The sequence below is a fragment of the Diceros bicornis genome, chromosome 12, assembly GCF_020826845.1.
Source record: "Diceros bicornis minor isolate mBicDic1 chromosome 12, mDicBic1.mat.cur, whole genome shotgun sequence".
NCBI classification, from domain to species: domain Eukaryota; kingdom Metazoa; phylum Chordata; class Mammalia; order Perissodactyla; family Rhinocerotidae; genus Diceros; species Diceros bicornis.
In genome coordinates this window covers 51,173,762-51,192,614 of record NC_080751.1, presented here as the reverse complement: position 1 = coordinate 51,192,614, position 18,853 = coordinate 51,173,762, and the positions used below count along the sequence as shown (strand labels likewise).

Sequence of the window (18,853 nt, the reverse complement as noted above, 5' to 3'; positions counted from 1 at the left end):
CATTCAAAATGTTTTTAATTTATTTTTTTTTAAACTTTTTTTTTTTTTAATTTTTTATTTATTTATTTTTCCCCTGAAGCCCCAGGCGATAGTTGTATGTCATAATTGCACATTCTTCTAGTTGCTGTATGTGGGACGCGGCCTCAGCATGGCCGGAGAAGCAGTGCGTCTGTGCGCGCCCGGGATCCAAACCCGGGCAGCCTGCATCGGAGCGCACGCACTTAACCGCTAAGCCACGGGGCCGGCCCAAAATGTTTTTAATTTATAACTTAATTTAAAAGAAACTAATCCTAAACCAATATTAAGCCATAATTCAAACGTATTTTCAATTTCTAAGTTGTTCTGATCTCAGAAAAATTTTTTAAATCTTATTCTTTTTATCAGCTCTGAGGCAAAACAGTAATTGCTAGCAACTAAATACTGATGTCAGAAGAACAAGCATTGGTCAATCTGATTTCTAGGACACAAGAGGGGAGTGTTTTTTTAAACCTATAAATAAATCCATCCATCATATGAAACCACCAAAACAGTAATGAATAAAGTAATTAATGAGAAAATATTCAAGTGAAACCAGCAGTTATTCTATTAACTCTTTTATACTTAAAAGATGTCACTGATGGAATTAAAAGCAAAATTAGATATTGCAGAAGAAAACAAAAATCAGTGAACTTGAAGACAAAGCAAAAGATTACCCAAAAGGAAGCACAGAGAAAAAAAAAAGCAAAATAATAATTCTCAGTGAACTGTGGGACAATATTAAGCTATCTAATATACTTTTAATTGGAGTCTAGAAAACAAAAGGTGGGGAGAAAAAATATTTGAGGTAATAATGATAATGATGAATATTTTTCCAAATTCGCTGCAAACTGTAACCCACAGATCCAAGAAAACTAACAAATTCCAAACAGGATAAACTCAAAGAAAATTATTCAAAGGCACATGATAATAAAATAGCAGGAAAATGGTAATAATTTTAAAAAGTCTTAATGCAACCAAAGGAAAAAAGACACACTGTATTCAGAGGAACAAACATAAAAAACATCACAGAATTCTCGAAGCTGAACAAGCCAAAATATAACAGAACATTTATAAATTGCTAAAAGAAGTAACGTCAAAATACCCACTGAATTCAATACCTACCAAACTACCTTTCAAAAATGAGGTAAAAAAGCTACAGTAATCAAAACAGTGTGGTACTGGCAAAGGCTAGACAGACATACAGACCAATGCAATAGAAATGATCGTCCAGAAATAAACCCAAACATCTATGGCCAATTAATTTGAACATTCAATGGGAAAAGAATAGTCTCTTCAACAAATGGTGCTGAGACAACTAGATATCCACATGCAAAAGAATGAAGTTGACCCCAACCCACCTCATATACAGAACTTAACTTAACTCAAAATGGATAAACAAGCTAAATGTAAAAGCTAAAACTGGGCAGTCTCCATGGCTTAGCAGTTAAGCGCACGCGCTCTGCTACTGGCGGCCCAGGTTCAGATCCCGGGCACCAACACACCGCTTGTCCAGCCACGCTGAGGCCGCATCCCACATACAGCAACTAGAAAGATGTACAACTATGACATACAACTATCTACTGGGGCTTAGGGGAAAAAAAAGAGGAGGAGGATTGGCAATAGATGTTAGCTCAGAGCCGGTCTTCCTCAGCAAAAAGAGGAGGATTAGCATGGATGTTAGCTCAGGGCTGATCTTCCTCACAAAAAAAATAAAATAAAATAAATAAATAAATAAAAGCTAAAACTACAAAACTCTCAGAAAAAAACACAGGGGCAAATCTTCGTGATCTTGGATTTGCCAATAGTTTCTCAGCTATAACACCAAAGGGTGAGCAACAAAAGAAAAAACAGATAAAACTGAATTTCATCTAAATTAAAAGCTTTTCTGCATGAAAAGATATTACCAAGAAACTAAAAAGACAATCTATAGAATGGAAGAAAATACTTACAAATCATATATCTGATAAGGGATTAATTTCCAGAATATATAAGGAACTGCTACAACTCAATAACAACAAAAACCAATTCAAAAATGAGCAAAGGACCTAAATAGACATTTCTCCAAAGATGATATACAAATGGCCAATAAGCACATGAAAAGGTGTTCAACATTATCAGTCATTAGAGAAATGCAAATGAAAACCATAATGACACAACTTCACATTCATTAGGATGGTTATTATCAAAAAAAAAGGAAAATTAGTATTGGCAAAGATGTGAAGAAAGTCGAACCCTTGTGCATTGCTGCTAAGAATGTAAAATGGTGCAGCTGCTGTGGAAATCAGTTTGGTAGTTTCTCAAAAAGTTAAACATAGAACTACCATATGACCCAGCAATTCCACTCTAGATAGATACCCAAAAGAACTGAAAGCAGGAACTCAAAGCAGATACTTGTACACCAACGTTCATAGCAGTATTATTCACAAAAGCCAAAAGGTCTGAAACAACCCAAATGTCCATCAATGGAAGAATGAATAAACAAAATATAGTATATACATACAACGGATATTATTCAGCCTTAAAAAGGAATGAAATTCTGATACTTGCTACAACACGGATGAACCCTGAAAACATGCTAAGTGAAATAAGCCAGACATAAAAGGTCAAATATTGTATGAGTCCACTTAAATGAGGCACCTAGGATAGGCAAAATCATAGACAAAGAAAGTAGAATGGTGCTTGCCAGGGGCTGCGGGGAGGAGTTAGTGTTTAATGAGTACAGCTTTTCAGTTGAGGAAGATGAAAACATTCTAGAGATGGATGTTGGTGACGGTTGCAAATAATATGAATGTACTTAATGCCAGAGAAGTGTACACTTAGAAACTGGTAAAACAGTAAATTTTGTTATGTATATTTTACCACAATTAAAAAAAAAAGTGTCTTTGTACACCTGGGGCCTTGCCAGATAGTTTATGCTAAGGCTGTGATTTACAGTGAACTCCCGTTTCTGTTCTCCTGGTACCCCTGGGCCACACTGTATCAGTGTGACCTCTGTAGGAGAGAGGAAGGCTGGAAACTGAGTAGCTAAAGTCAGTCACCAGAGCTCTCCACGCCTACTTGACTGACCCTCAATACCAAGGCCTAGGTGAGTTTCTCTGGTTGGCAATTCTTCATACTTGTTGTCACACATCATTGACGGAAGAATTAAGTGTTGTCTGAGCAATTCCACTGAGGGAGGACAGCTCGACGCTCGCACCTGGTTACTCACGGACTCCACTGTATGCACTTTTTTCTCTTCCTGATTTTAATCTGTATCCTTTCTCTGTAATAAACCATACTTGTAACTATACAACAGCTTTTCTGAGTTCTGTGAGTCCTTCCAAGGAATCATCAAACCTGAAGGTGGTACTAGTGACCCCGACACCAATGGAAAAGCATATACCATGTAAGTATTAACCATGAGAAAGTTGGATTGGCTTTATAATTTTCTTTTTTTTTATAATTTTTATTTATTTTTTTCCCCCCCAAAGCCCCAGTAGATACCTGTATGTCATAGTTGCACATCCCTCTAGTTGTCGTATGTGGGACGTGGCCTCAGCATGGCCGGAGAAGCGGTGCATCGGTGCGTGCCCGGGGTCCGAACCCGGGCCGCCAGCAGCGGAGCGCGCACACTTAACCGCTAAGCCATGGGCCGGCCCTGGATTGGCTTTATTAATATCAAACGAGGAACACTTAAGAACAAGAAATATTATTAGAGATGATAGAGTCAATTCATCAAAAAAACATAATCCCAAACATATACATCAAATAATAGACTCAAAACAAATGAAACAGGGCCAGCCCCATGGCTTAGCGGTTAAGTGAGCGCGCTCCGCTGCTGGCGGCCCGGGTTCGGATCCCGGGCGCGCACCGACGCACCGCTTCTCCGGCCATGCTGAGGCTGCATCCCACATACCGCAACAAGAAGGACGTGCAGCTATGACGTACAACTATCTACTGGGGCTTTCGGGGAAAAAAAATAAATAAATAAAATTATACAAAATAAATGAAACAACAGATCAACAAAACTAAAAGAAAAAAATAGACAAATCCAGAATTATAGTTGGAAATTTCAACACTGCTCTCAGAAATTGACAGAAATAATAAAAGGAAAATCAATACGAATGTAGAAGATTTAAATACAATAACGCAACTTGATCTAATTAACATGTAAAGAGCATTCCACCCCACAACTACAGAAAACATACATTATTTTCAAATGTACACAGAACACTCACCAAGACAGGCCATACATAGAGTCATAAAACAAGTCTGTTAGTTGTCTGGGCCCAAGGGAGGAAAACAGATGCAACATTTCCTAAACTCATTTGACCATAAACCCTTTCTGCAAAGGCATCTCCAGGGACCACTGTTTCTCAGAATACTTAGGAAAAACTATCCCACCCATTTTCAACACCTCTTCCTATTTCTCCTCCTAACTGTGACTAACAAAATAGATAATCAAAAAAAATACCCTTTCCTTGACTACCCAGCCAGGATTAATCAACCTTATGAAGTATGTGCAAAAGTCCTAAGGCAGGAATAAGCTTCACATATTTGGGGAACAGCAAAGAGGCCAGAACGGCTGGAACAGCATAAGGCAAAAGATAAGTGGTAGGAGATGAAGTCAGAAAGTCAAGCAGAGGTCACAGCACATAAGACCTTCTAAGCCTTGGTAAGGAGTTTGAATGTGATTCTACGTATCACGCGAGGGTTTTGAGAAAAGAAAATTATCTTATTCACATTTTTAAAAGCTGTCTCAGGCTGCTGTGTAAAGAACAGAATGGAAACTAGACATCCCGTTAGGAAGCTCTGGCAGTAGCATAAGAGATGGCTAAGACCAGAGTGGCTTAGACCAGACAAATGTGTTTGTCCAAGAACAAATGCCCAGGCAAATCTATATAAATTGTGTTGAGATGCCTTAAAGAATTATCTTTACTTGGCTCCCAGGACATCTCATTCTCCTCCTCAGGAGATGTTTAATTTGTCTTCCTTACATGATTTCCCTCATCTTCCCAGCCTCTTCAAGTTGGAAATGTTCTAAGGCTCAGTCATTGAACCTCTTTTTTCTAGCTACTCTCATTCCTATGGTGATTTCATCCAGACACTTGGTTTTAAGTATCACCTATATAATGATAATTCCCAATTTTACATCTCCAGTCTAGGCCTCTCCCCTAAACTCCAGACTCACGTATCCATTTGATGATACAGTAAACATCCCAAACTTAACAAATCAAAATTGAGCTCCTAACCTTCCCCCTCCAAACTTGTTTCTCTTAAGTCTTCCCTATCTCAGATAATAGCAACTCCATCATTGCAATTGCTCAGGGATAAACCTTAAGAGATATCCATGACTCCTCTCTTTCTCTCACGCTCACTTCAAGTATGTCAGCAAAACCTTTCAGCTCTACCTTCAAACTATGTCCAGTAACCAACCACTTCTTAACCACCTCTACTACTATTACTCAATCTAAGCCATCATCATCTCTTACTTGGATTACTGCTCTCCTCTTAACTGTCTCCCCGGTTCTGCCCTTGCCACTGCCTTTCTTCACCACTCCCCAACTGTAGTTTACTCTCAACAGAGCAGTCAAATGATTTCAGGAAATCTAAATTAGATCATGTCATCAACTGTTCAGAACCTTCCAATGGCTATCTCACTCAAGTAAAAGTCCTTACAATCGTTTTCAAGACCTAATGTCATCTGACCAAACACCTTTGTGCCTCTGCTCCAGCCATTTACCTTTTAACCTCAAATGAAACTACTCTGTCTTAGGTCACTTCATTCCAGTTGCAATAGCTTCCTTGCTATTCCTCAAATACCCCAGGCCTACTCTAGCCTCAGGACCTTTGAACATGCTGTACTCTCCACCTAAAATTATCTTCCCCTAAAATTATCTAGAATGCAAGCCTTGTTCTTTCACTTACTTCAAGACTTCAATCAAATCATCTCAGTGAAGTTTTCCCTTTCCACACTACATAAAATTGTAAACTTCTCTCCCATCCTTTAACATTCCTTACGTGCCAGCTCTGCTTAGCTTTATAATTCTCTGTAGCACTTTTCTGTATCTAACATATTTTACTTATTTACCTTCTTTATTGTTGGTCTCCTCCAACTAGAACATAAACTCTAGAGATTTTTGTCTGTTTCATCTCCTGCTGTACACCTAGTCCCTAGAGCAGGACTTTTCACACAGAACTCAGTTTGTTCAATATTGAATCACTGAATGTTAAATAAAGCCTCTCCAGAACTGCCAAGATTTGTTAGGCCCAATTCAAATTCTGGGACTAGCCTAACGAAAATATACCAATTCCTTTCTCAGTATTTATATGAATAATATTCAATATTCACAAGTGTTTTTAGTTATGCTTTTATTATGTTATAATCTAAGACATTTACCTGACAATTATAGAGGTGCTTACTGATTCAAAATAGTTCAACTTCTTACTTACTCTGGCATTACTATAAATAGAAAGAATAGTAGGCTTCAGCCAGAAGTCCTAGGTTCAAATCCTACCTCCACCATTTCCTACTAGTATGACTCACGCAATTTAGCCTCCTCCAAGTCTTAGTTTCTATCAACAAAATAGCAAGGTGGGGGTGGATTACAGACCTGGCTGCCTTACCTATCCTAATCAAAGATTACTGTGAAAATCAAAAATGTATGTGAAAATGCTTTATAAACCATAAACGATATACAAGTGTGAGTTCAATGTCCATACTGTAGTTTGGGCAAAATCTGAAATGGAATGGAAAAGTTCAGTGTTTGGGGCAGTCTATCTCACCATACCTCTCCGGCCCTAACACTTACTAAACTCCAGTTTTGCAGTCAGACTGGCTCTTCCACTTACTTACTGTGCCTTAAACAAGTTACTCAACCTCTCTGAGTCATTGTTTCCACATCCATAAATGGAGATAATACCAACTTGTAGCATCCTTTTGAAGATCAGAGATTATATACACATATATGTAATGCACCTATGGACTACACTTATTTGTTGTGCCTTGTTCTTCTTTCAAACGGACAAAAGCCCAAAAGCAGATAATACAAACTACACCCTGGAGGTAGGGAAGATGATTGTGACTTGGAAATTGCATGTGAAAGGACAAGAAGGAAAGTGAGAAAGAGCTAGAGGTAATCGAGCAATATGTCAACAGTTTGCCTATTAAATTTGTTCTTTCCTTCTTGCCTTTCTCCAACATAAAATAAAAGGATAAGACGCAAAGAAAAATCTGCATACAAAAAACCATATTTAGTAACCTAAAAAAGTTTATTTTAAAACTAAATATTATATAGGGCCGGCCTGGTGGCTTAGCAGTTAAGTGCGCACGCTCCGTTACTGGTGGCCCGGGGTTCGGATCCCGGGCGCGCACCGACGCACCGCTTCTCCAGCCATGCTGAGGCCACGTCCCACATACAGCAACTAGAAGGATGTGCAACTATGACATACAACTATCTACTGGGGCTTTGGGGAAGAAAAAAAGGAGGAGGATTGGCAATAGATGTTAGCTCAGAGCCGGTCTTCCTCAGCAAAAAGAGGAGGATTAGCATGGATGTTAGCTCAGTGCTGATCTCCCTCACAAAAAATAAATAAATAAATAAATAAATACTAAAACTAAATATTATATAGTCTTTTCTCCTCAAAGGAGAATAATTTTATTAGTCAGTTTTTCAATTTCTCACACACCAAGATACACTCTGACACTCTGGAAATCAAGGTCCATGCCAAAAAAATTCAACAGTTGTGGGTTTGCAACTATAGAACTCTGATATAATTTTATTAAATTCTTGCAAATGTGACAAAATGAATGAAAACAACTGAAAAAGTAAAACTGCAAGTAAGATATATATCATACAGACACTTCAAGAATGCTTTTTTTGGGTCGGCCCCGTGGCTTAGTGGTTAAGTGCACGAGCTCCACTGCTGGCGGCCCGGGTTCGGATCCCGGGCGTGCACCGACGCACTGCTTCTCCCGCCATGCTGAGGCCGAGTCCCACATACAGCAACTAGAAGGATATGCAACTACGACATACAACTATCTACTGGGGCTTTGGGGGAAAAAAATAAATTAAAAAGAAAAAAATTAAATAAGAATGCTTTTTTTTTTGTGAGGAGATCAGCCCTGTGCTAACATCTGCCAATCCTCCTCCTTTTTTTTTTTTGCTGAGGAAAACTGGCTCTGGGCTAACATCCATGCCCATCTTCCTCCACATTATATGGGATGCCACCATAGCATGGCTTGCCAAGCAGTACGTCGGTGCGTGCCCGGGATTCGAACCAGCGAACTCCAGGCCGCGGCAGCAGAGCGCGCGCACTTAACCGCTTGTGCCACCGGGCTGGCCCCCCAAGAATGCTTTTTGACATCACTGGACTTTGATATATTTCAATTCTATGACACCAGTAATAATAAGACATACCACCAATATACAAGCATTTTCCAGGGGGAACAAACCCTTCCACATTAAATATACACTTACATATAAAACATACTAATTTCAGAAAACATTAAAGTGTAATGTATCCCTCTGGGATGCTGAAAATGCTCTATTTCTTGATCTAGAGGCTGGTAACAGAGAATATGTTAAATTCGTGAATATTCATCAAAGTGTACACTTGATTTGTATACTTTTTCTGTATGTATGTTTACTTCAACAAAAAATTTATGTAATGTATCACTACTTCATACATATACAGCTATTGACCAGATGAATTATTGATCTAAATATGAAAGGTAAAAAGATAAAGCTTTTAAAAGAAAACATAGGAAAGTACTTTATTTCATGACATTGAGGTAGGTAGAGATTTTACGAAAGGAAACAAAACAGTACTAACCAATTGATAAACTGGACTTCTTGAAAATTAAGAACTTTGATTCACCAAGACACCAAGATTCTGAAAGGGCCAGCTACAGAGTAGAAGATATCTGCAATACATATATCTAACAAGACTTTACGTGGAATATATAAAGAACTACAAATCAATATGAAAAAAGTAAACAGCCTAGTAGAAAAAAGGCAAAAGACTTAACAGGCACTTCACAAAAGCACAAATCCAAATGGCCAATAAATATGGGGTCCCTAATGTGAAAAGGTGTCCAACTTGATTAGTCATCAAGAAAATGAAATTAAAACTACAATGCAATATCACTATACATCCTTCCAGAATAACTAAAAATAAAAAGACTGACAATATCGAGTGTTCGAAAAGATGTGGAACAACTGGAACTCTCATACACCACTGGTGGGAGCGTAAATTTGTAAAACTACTTTGCAAACCTTTAGCAGAATCTACTAAAAATAAACATACCATAACCATAACCATGGCCTAATAATTCCACTCTAAGGTATATACCCAACAAAAATGCATATATATGTTCACCAGAAAAAAAAAAAGTACAAAAATGTTCACAGCAACAAAATTGTAAGCAACCCAAACGCCCATCAACAATAGAATGGATAAACTGTGGTATACTCACACAACAAAATACAGCAATGAGAATGAACCAACTACAGTACAACATGGATTAATCTCATAATTGTAATGTTGAGCAAAAGAAACTCAAAGAAGACATACTATATGATTCCACTTACATTGCGTTCAAAAACAAAACTTTGCTACAGGGTCAGAATACAAAGAACACAAGGCGGGGCAGGGGATTCCAGTACTGATATGTTTCTTGAGCTGGGTGCTGATTACATGAATGTGCTTATGTTGTGAAAATCATCTAGCTGTACACTTTATTCTATATGTATGTCATACTTCTTTAAAAATCGCACATTAAATGGGGTCCCCAACTGATGGATCAGAATTTCTAATCCTTTCCTACCAAGATTCTTCACCCATACTATGCTCAGAGACTTTGCGGGTAATGGTCCTTTATAACCTCCACTGTTCTTCAGGATTTAAACATAAATATCTCCGTCCGTATCTACTATATGCCAAGCACTTTAACATTCATTTACTTTAAATACTTATTGAATATCTACGACATTCAAAACCTGTGCTGAGTACTTAGGGTATAAAAAAATGAGTAAGATATGGTCCCTGGTTTCAAGAAGTTCATAAGCTGATAGAAGACCACATACACAGAAGAACACGAAAAACAGCCTGGGGGAGGCAAAGCATCAGGGCAGGCTTCTTGGAGGTGTAACACCTGAGTCTTTAAAAGGTGAGTAGGAGGAGGCCGCCCCATGGCTTAGCGGTTAAGTGAGCGCGCTCTGCTGCTGCTGGCCCAGGTTCAGATCCAGGGGGTGCACAATGCACCGCTTCTCCGGCCATGCTGAGGCGGCGTCCCACATACAGCAACTAAGAAGGATGTGCAACTATGACATACAACTATCTACTGGAGCTTTGGGGAGAAAAAGGGAAAAAAAAACAGGAGGAGGATTGGCAATAGCTCAGGGCCTGCCTTCCTCAGCAAAAAGAGGAGGATTGGCATGGATGTTAGCTCAGGACTGATCTTCCCCACAAAAAAAAAAGATGAGTAGGAGGTTATCCTAGTAAAGTGCATTCCAACAGAGGGAACAGCTTGAGGAAAAGCGCACAGTGATAAGAAACAGCACAGGGGCCAGCCCCTCGGCCTAGGGGTTAAGTTCCCGCATTCTGCTTTGGCCACCCGGGGTTCGCCCAGTTTGGATCCTGGGCGCGGACCTACTCATAGCTCATCAAGCCATGTTGAGGCGGCATCCCACATAGAAGAGCTACAACTCTACAACTATGATATATACAACTATGTACTCGGGCTTTGGGGAGGAAAAAAAAAAAAGAGAAAAGACAAAGATTGGGGCCGGCCCTGTGGTTTAGTGGTTAAGTGTGCCCGCTCTGCTGCTGGCGGCCCAGGTTCGGATCCCGGGCGCGCACCAACGCACCGCTTCTCCGGCCATGCTGAGGCCACGTCCCACATACAGCAACTAGAAGGATGTGCAGCTTTGACATACAACTATCTACTGGGGCTTTGGGGGAAAAAATAAATAAATAAATAAAATTATTAAAAGAAAAAAAAAGACAAAGATTGGCAACAGATGTTAGCACAAAGCCAATCTTCCTGGAAAAAAAAAGAAAAAGAAAAAGAAACAGCACAGTGTATTTAAATAAACAATGAACAGTTGCTAGATGTTGCTAAAAGGTAGTAAAAGCAAGAACTGGGGTGGGGTGAGGAGGAGTGGCCAAAGAGATAGGAAGATGCCAAGTCATGAAGGGACTTTATCCAACAGGCAAGATGGGTCAGTGAGCTTTATGCAAAGAAATTGTGTGGTCAGATAGGTTATTAAAGTAGCAATGTAGAGGATGGACTGCAGGAGGATAAGGCTGGCAAAGAGGCGGCCAGTTAAGAGGCAGTTATAACTGTCCTGACAAAAATGATAAGGACCTGAAATAATGAAATGAAAGCTGTAACAAATATGGACAAAATACAGAGTATAGACACATTATGCTGCTGGTCTAGAAATCACACTTTGAGAACCACTAACCTACACTAGGGGTCGGCAAATTTTTGCAATTTTTTTTCTGTAAAAGGCCAAACAGTAAATATTTTAGGCTTTACAGGTCACATATTGTCTCTACTGCATTCGATTTTTGTTTGTTTTCTAACCCTTAAAAATTAAAAACCATTCTTAGCTAATGGACTTTACAAAGAAAAAAGGCAGAAGGCTGGATTTGGGCTGTGGGCAGTTTGCTGATCCCCGCTGTACACCCGTAAAGGAATGAGGATTAACCTTCCTAGGAGATTAATTTTCCTAAAATGCTACTCGCATATTAGACTCCTACTCAGAAACTTCTCCTTGGTCCTGACTGCCTACTGAGTAAGTCAAATCCCGGTGATGCATAGCATTCGTAGACATCTACACTCTAGCTCCAACCAGGCTTATGAACTACACCCTTGTGTGAACCTTCCATTCTTATTAAATTGACCTACTTACATTTACCTGCCTCAGAATCTTTGTGGTGTTCCCCAATGTTCTTTCCTCCTTTCCAAAGCTACCCAAATACCCTTCCTTCAAAGCACAATTTAAATCCTACCCTGAAGTGATTCCATCCTCCTCAAAACTCCTAAAAGCACTGTCTCAATTTATCTGATTATTTGCTGTCTTGAATTATTACTTACTTCAAATAAACTGTAAATTCCTTGAGGGCAGGGAGCAATTCATACTTCTCTCTATCAATGGATCTAGGATATAACAAGGGGTAAATAAAAATGAAGCTATATGTGTGTACATATACATATGTACACATTTTTTTTTCTGAACTAGGTACATAACTGAAGCAAATGTGATTTCACCCTTACTTATATCAGTAACTGAACACTTTAATTCTATGGACACAATCTGAATTATGTAGGAACCACAGAATGGTAATCCACAAGCACGTGTCTCTTTCCTATTACACGTTGTTTGGACTTGTTTGCTAGGGACACAATAATAACACAAGTAGAATTTTTCCAACGGTCAATGTTATTAATATAAGTACACTGGGATAATTTTTGTTTTTTTTGTGAGGAAGATCAGCCCTGAGCTAACATCCACGCTAATCCTCTTTTTTGCTGAGGAAGACCCGCTCTAAGCTAACATCTATTGCCAATCCTCCTCCTTCCCCCCCCCACCCCAAAGCCCCAGTAGATAGTTGTACGTCATAGTTGCACATCCTTCTAGTTGCTGTGTGTGGGACGCGGCCTCAGCATGGCCGGAGAAGCGGTGCGTCGGTGCGCGCCCGGGATCCAAACGCGGGCCGCCAGCAGCGGAGCGCGTGCACTTAACCGCTAAGCCACGGGGCTGGCCCTGGGATAATATTAAATATAGAAATTACTAGACCAAGTCAAAGTCTACTTACCTATATTTTTACTTATTTTTAAAATACAAAATAAGTTTTTACAACTAAATTGCTTTAAATTCACCCTTAATTATTACTCAAGTTTAAAGTCACACATACACACACATACAAAAGCCACACACACTCTGAATTTTTTTTAACAATACGGCTCTCTATGACAATTCGCATTACCAAAATGGCATTATTGATTTCATTCAGAATTTAGGGAAGTAAGAATATATTTAAAATTTTTAAGAAAATAGTCTATTTTAATCCACTATTGATAAACAGCTATAATCACAGAATGTTTTGAGCCGGATTAAAGGATTCTTTTATATGTGAGATTACTGAAGAAGTCTTTTCAAGTCCAAAGTGTAAACTATGCCTTATTTTACCATGCAAAGAATGTTAGAATCTATAAAAATTCCTCCAGAATCATTTGCCCACTTTTCAATGCAAACTACAAAAAAAGTTTAAAACACTTATAGAAAGGTATAGAAAACAAAAGCAAAAGAAATTAACCAAAAGATGGCCATAAAAGTGAAAACCGAGACTTTTTAATTCTTCAAAACACATTGAAGAAAAAAGCTTAGTGATTTACAACTCTGAAAAGCTATTATTCCCTAATAAATTTAATATCAATAACACACTGATTGAAAGACAAACCCAGGAACCAGGGACTCCCATTTCTCAATTCCCGTTCTGCCACTGGCTTAGTACAGTCTTGGACACATCCCCAAATGTTGAACAAGAAAACCTTAACTGACATTCTCAGGTTATGAGAACTGATTAAATGTTTATGAAGTACTTTAGGACCATGAAGGGAAGCCACAGTAACCCCTAAATGTCATTTGCTTAATACAAAACTATAGATACCTGTTAGGCTTGTAAACCCAATCATCACGATTCTTTTTGTATCTTCAAAACAAAGCAAATCTTCAGTGAGTCAGTAAACTGCATGTATTTAATGAGCTAGTTTAGCAAGCTCAGAGAAAGAAATTTTCTTCCAAATCTTTGTTTTCTCACAAACCATGTCACTCTCCAAGCCAACTATTTGCAAAGGGAAACATGATCCAATTCACTTGAAAGTTAGGTCTAGTTATTGATAAGCCAATATCAAACGACTGAAAACTATTAGGAATCACAGTGCAACTTTCTTTGTCAATTTACCAGAAATGTGACTCCTGAAAGTAATCCCAGAAAACAGTCGTTCTACCAAGAGCTTTATTAAAGGGAAAGTCCCTACACTTTCTTCCATAAAGAGCTCTAAAACGTTTTTAGACAGGAGACAGAAGACTGAAATCGCTCGAAACCCAGTCTAACTCGTTAGGTAGTTCCAGCACCTGCTTGATGCTGAGCGACCGGAGGCCGGTGAGGCTGCTCGGGAAAAGTGCTGATGCCATCTCCAGCTGCCCCTTTCGTGAATGACAGTAACAATGAACACACTGACAAAAGAGCTGGGAGGCCACCCCAAGCCTCTGCTTGGCAATACTTCTACCCTACCCCCAACATACAGAGCTGCGAATCCCAGAAAAGGCCCTCCTCTTACACATGTCACAGGCGCAGACCTTGCCTCCCGTCTGGCAACGTGAAAAAGTACTACCCTTCACTCCCTCCGAGACAGCCCAGCACCTTCAAGGTGCGGGGGAAACGCTGCCTCTCTCTAAACCGCCAGAGGAAGAGGGAGAAGACTTCCTCTCCGGAGACGGTGAGCAGAATCGGGTGTGCACACCGACAAGTCCCCGAGTCGCGGGCGCCCCTCGGACCGCCGGCGGGGAGTGCAGGAGAGCGCGTCCCACCCTCGGCGACAGGGCGGAGGGTCGCGCGGTTCCATGCGGGGGAAGCGGGGCTCGGGCGCCGGGCAAACCGTCCTCCCAGGGGTGGCAGCGGTCGGCCGCCCGCTTCCCGGGCGCCAGAGGAGGCGACAAGTGGCCCCGGGTCCGGGAGCACATTCCTTCCTCCAGCCCGGTCCCGAGGGAGGGCGCAGGCGGCCGAGGCGGCAACTCTCCCTCTCGCCCAACTCCGGGGTGAGTGTGAGGGCGGCCGGCCCGGGCTGCCCGGCGGGATGCCGCCCGGGTGGGGGAGGCGGCGAGGCGGCCTCCGGCCCGCTCCCTCCCCACGCGGTCCGCGGCCGGGCCGTCCGCGCCCTCGTCCCTCCCGCCGCCGCGCGGGGCCGGGCCGCCGACCTCGGCCGGCCGGGCGCGGGGCCAGGCGGCGGCGGCGGCGGGCGGGCCGGCCGGCCTGGGGCCCTACCTGAGGCTGTGTACCAGCTCCCGGCGTGACTGGCTTCCCGGCAGACCACTCGGTTGGACATCTTGGTGCCTGTGCCGCCTATGGTGCACGAGGATGAATGAGGAGGCGGCGGCGGCGGCGGCAGGAGCGGCTCCGCGAGGGGACGAGACACCGCGGGCCCAGCCCAGGAGGAGGCGGCAGCGGGGAAGGGATCAGCCCGGCCCAGGAGGAGGAGGAAGAGGAGGCGGCGGCGGCGGCCCAGGAGGAGGAGATGGCAGCCGGGGCGGTGGCGGCGGCAGCAACAATCACCACAAACTCCGGCGACCGCCGGAAGATGGGGCCCGCGGCGGCTTCACCGAAGCCCGGAAAGCCCTGGCCCCGGCCCCCGGCGTCGCCGCTGTTCCCCAGCCGGGGCTGGTTCCGCCGAGCCGCCCCCACGGCCCCCTCCCCGCCCCGTCGGCCTCCCTGAGCCACCGCCGGTGACCCCACCCCCGTGACTCCGCGCCCGCCCCCTCCCCCCACCCCCCGCGGGACTCCCCGCACCCACCCCCACCCCGGGCAGGGCCCTCCTGCCCGCCCGGCCGCCGGCCCGCCGGCCCCGCCCCGCCCCGCTCCTCCTCCGGCCGCGCGGTGAGGTTAACGGCGGAAGCCGGACAGGCCAGACGGCATCTGGGGTCGGGCGGCCCCGCGAGGAGGCAGCGGCGGCTGCGGCTCCGCGCACACAAAAGCCCAGGGCCGGGGCCTGAACCGGGGAAAGGCAGACCCGGAGAAGAGCCAACGCTTCCTTACTCGCCACTCTAACGGGTCCTGCCCACTGAGCATGCCCAGCAGCCGCTGCCAGGCCCGCCGAGGAATCTCAACGTGCACGCTCCGCTCTCCGGGGTTTAGCGGCAGCAGAGGCTGGGAGGGGGAGGGCGCTGGGAGCAGGACGCAGCCGCAGGGCAAGCCCCCTCCCCCAGCCAACTTCCTTAAACGAAGAGCACCTAGGGCGCGCAGATGCGCTTTCCACGAGGAAAGTCCACTTTGTACCCCCATGATACACAAGAATCTTTAGTGGATTCGCACACCCAAGGTTTCACTCCTAGGGACGCAAGTCTGTGGCCACGTTGGGAAGTTCATTTTTAGAAGCAGGCACATGGTAGTGTGCCTTGTTGTCCTGCAAATGCTAGTTTTTGCTTCACAGAGCCACTCTTACCACCTAACCGTGGCTTTGACACTATAAACATTTATCTTGTTTCATGTTATATTTATGTAGGTGCGTGTCTTAACTCCCTAAGTGTGACAGAGCTAGCCTCAGTTATTCTCATCTATAAAATGGGGATAACAATACTCAAAAGGTGTCCCTAGGATTAGGAGTTAACCAAATGTAAAGAGCCTGATAGAGTAGGCATACAACAAACATTATTTCCAACCCTCCATTATTTTATAAATCCCAGTATTCCACCTAAGTGTCAGGAAGAAATAATTCCTTTAAAATTATAGAAGAATCACAGCAAAGTAGAATATCTTGGACCTCGGAGGAAGCGTCGTTATGAAGTAGACCATTCCAAAACCGGGAAGAAAGTAAGAGAAAATTGCATATCTTCAATGAAAGATTTGGGGTTAAAACCATAAAATTGTTTTATCTGAATTTCACACTGAACAGATCCCTGGTAGAGTCCAAAGCAGGCAACTGGCTGCCTAATATTCAAGTTTCCCTAGTGCCATAATAATATACATTTGAAAAAAAAAAAAAAAAGTACAATCCTGTTCCTACCCCTCCTCCCACATTGTTCAATTTTAAGGCCCTAGGATCTTGTGTGAGATCCCAGTCCCAAAGCCTGGTCAATTACTGGAATACTTGTGACTTTTACACCTTTTTCTACACTGTTGTTAGGCTAAAAAAAATCTCCAAAACTTATATATTTCTTTACTTAATTTTTAACCTTCTCACTTTACCACTAACTTGGCCCAAATATTAAAATATTATGCAGCAAAACAAAAAAAAAAATTTAATGTGCCAAGTAGTCAATTTTGGGATGATAGAAAAAGGAGGGCTGAAGCTCTGATTCCATGGTACTCTTCCTGGAGTACCAAAACTCAGTGATAACTGATGAAATAGTAAACTTTTTGTTATAAATTTCAAGAAAAGGAAACTTGATATGGTTGAAATGGTGTTGATAACGGTAATAACTCTTGAAGTTAATTACTGCTGATTTGTTTCTATATACAAAAAAGGAGGGGAGGGACACTGGATACAGTGAACTAAGAAAGCTTTATATTTAGGGCAGTCAAATCAGAAAATCGGATTTGAGTCCTGGCTCTGTCAATCATCAGCTGAGTGATCATGGGCATCTAGTAATTTAACCTTTTCAAGCCTCAGTTTTCTCATCTGTCAAATGCAAACAGCAGTAATAGCAGGCTTGTTGTGAGAATCATTAAGTAAGGTATGTGAAAACAATTTGTAACTGTTCTTTGTAAATGTTCTTACCATTATCCTCTGCTCCTAGCAACAATCCTAAATCTCATTCTGAACTAGTAATCTAATTTAAAATTAAGCTTCCTCCCTATTAAAATGCTCAGTTGGAGGCTGCTTTCCCCAAAGGATTTTTCTTACTTGTCAAACTGAGCAAAGACCACAATGCCAAGTGAAGTGAAAGGTTAGAAGATCTTTTTTAATCTCTAGAACCCTCTCAATATATATCCCACCATTACTCCTATACATCTTATTCTACTTATTCAAGGATAGATTCTTGAAAGAAATAAATTGAAACTATTCACTTACTTCCCCTAAACTAAGGAAAAACCACATAATACAAAATACTCATTTCATATCCCAGGAGAAGCCTGTTTGGCAAAACTGTGCAATTCCTATGTTATTATTAGTTTCCATTATATCCACCAGGGATTTGGGTTTGACACTCCATAAACATAATTCATAGTAAAGGGCAAGGAGGAAATCTTCATTAATAGAGAGTCCTTATGGAGCACAGACATCAATAAATAAGGCACCATTAGTCCCAGAACCCAACATTTATAACCCACATATTTTCTGAAATACTATATCAGACATTAACTGCATCAGTCTGTACTAGCAAATGCCTAGAAACAACCACAATGTCCTCAATATGAGACGTGTTAAACTAGGATGTATCCATACACATGCACCCATTAAAAAGAATGAGGTGGTGCTATATACTGGTATGGTAAAAGCTCCAAAAATATGAAAAAAGCAAATTGTTGAATAATGTGTAAAGTGTGCTACTCTTTGTGTAAAATGAATTCTTATATTCTCATACACTTGTATATACATGGAATACTTCTAGGAAACACAACAAACTGGTAACAGTAACTGTTTGGATAGCTGAGGTGCAAGAATGGACAAAAGATTAACCTTTTCAATGTACATCTTTGTGTATCTTTTGAATTTTGTGCCATATACATATACTACCCATACAAAAAAATACTTATTTACATCTTTAGGCTTGATTTTTTTGCAATCTACATGGCAATATTAGATTGACCATTTTTAGATTTTACTTATCCACTGCTGACAGCTTGAGGAGCCCCTTAATTACTGAAAGCCTTATATCAGAAAAATATTCTAGAATACCACAGGGTTTTGAAGAAATCAAGGTTGAGAGAAGGGTTTAGCATAAAGATGCTCTTTTGATTTCAATTAAAAGTGACACTCTAAACTAATATCAGTAGACTTGGCCCCTTTCTTCTTTAGAAACCAAACTTAATATGTAACATTTATTAAACACTTACTGTGTACCTGACACTAGGCTAAGTACATATTTAATGATTCTTATAAGATGAAAATATGTTCATTTCC

The 18,853-nt window shown here is 41.7% G+C and overlaps 1 protein-coding gene across 6 annotated transcripts in view; it reads right to left on the bottom strand.

Moving 5' to 3' along the window:
• Window positions 1-15,901, bottom strand: part of MEMO1 (mediator of cell motility 1) — a 142,403-nt gene extending 126,502 nt beyond the window's left edge. For 3 of the 6 annotated variants that reach the window (XR_009221709.1, XM_058551493.1, XM_058551494.1), the window contains exon 1: window positions 15,058-15,198. Coding sequence is in view for 4 of the 6 variants with exons in the window: in XM_058551493.1 (XP_058407476.1) it covers window positions 15,058-15,118 (61 nt within the window). In the remaining 2 variants the exon portion in view is untranslated. Of the gene's footprint in view, window positions 1-15,057; window positions 15,358-15,825 lie in introns of those variants that run through there. The other 3 variants (XM_058551492.1, XM_058551495.1, XM_058551496.1) reach the window with 3 other exon arrangements.
• Between the last annotated feature and the right edge of the window lie 2,952 nt (window positions 15,902-18,853).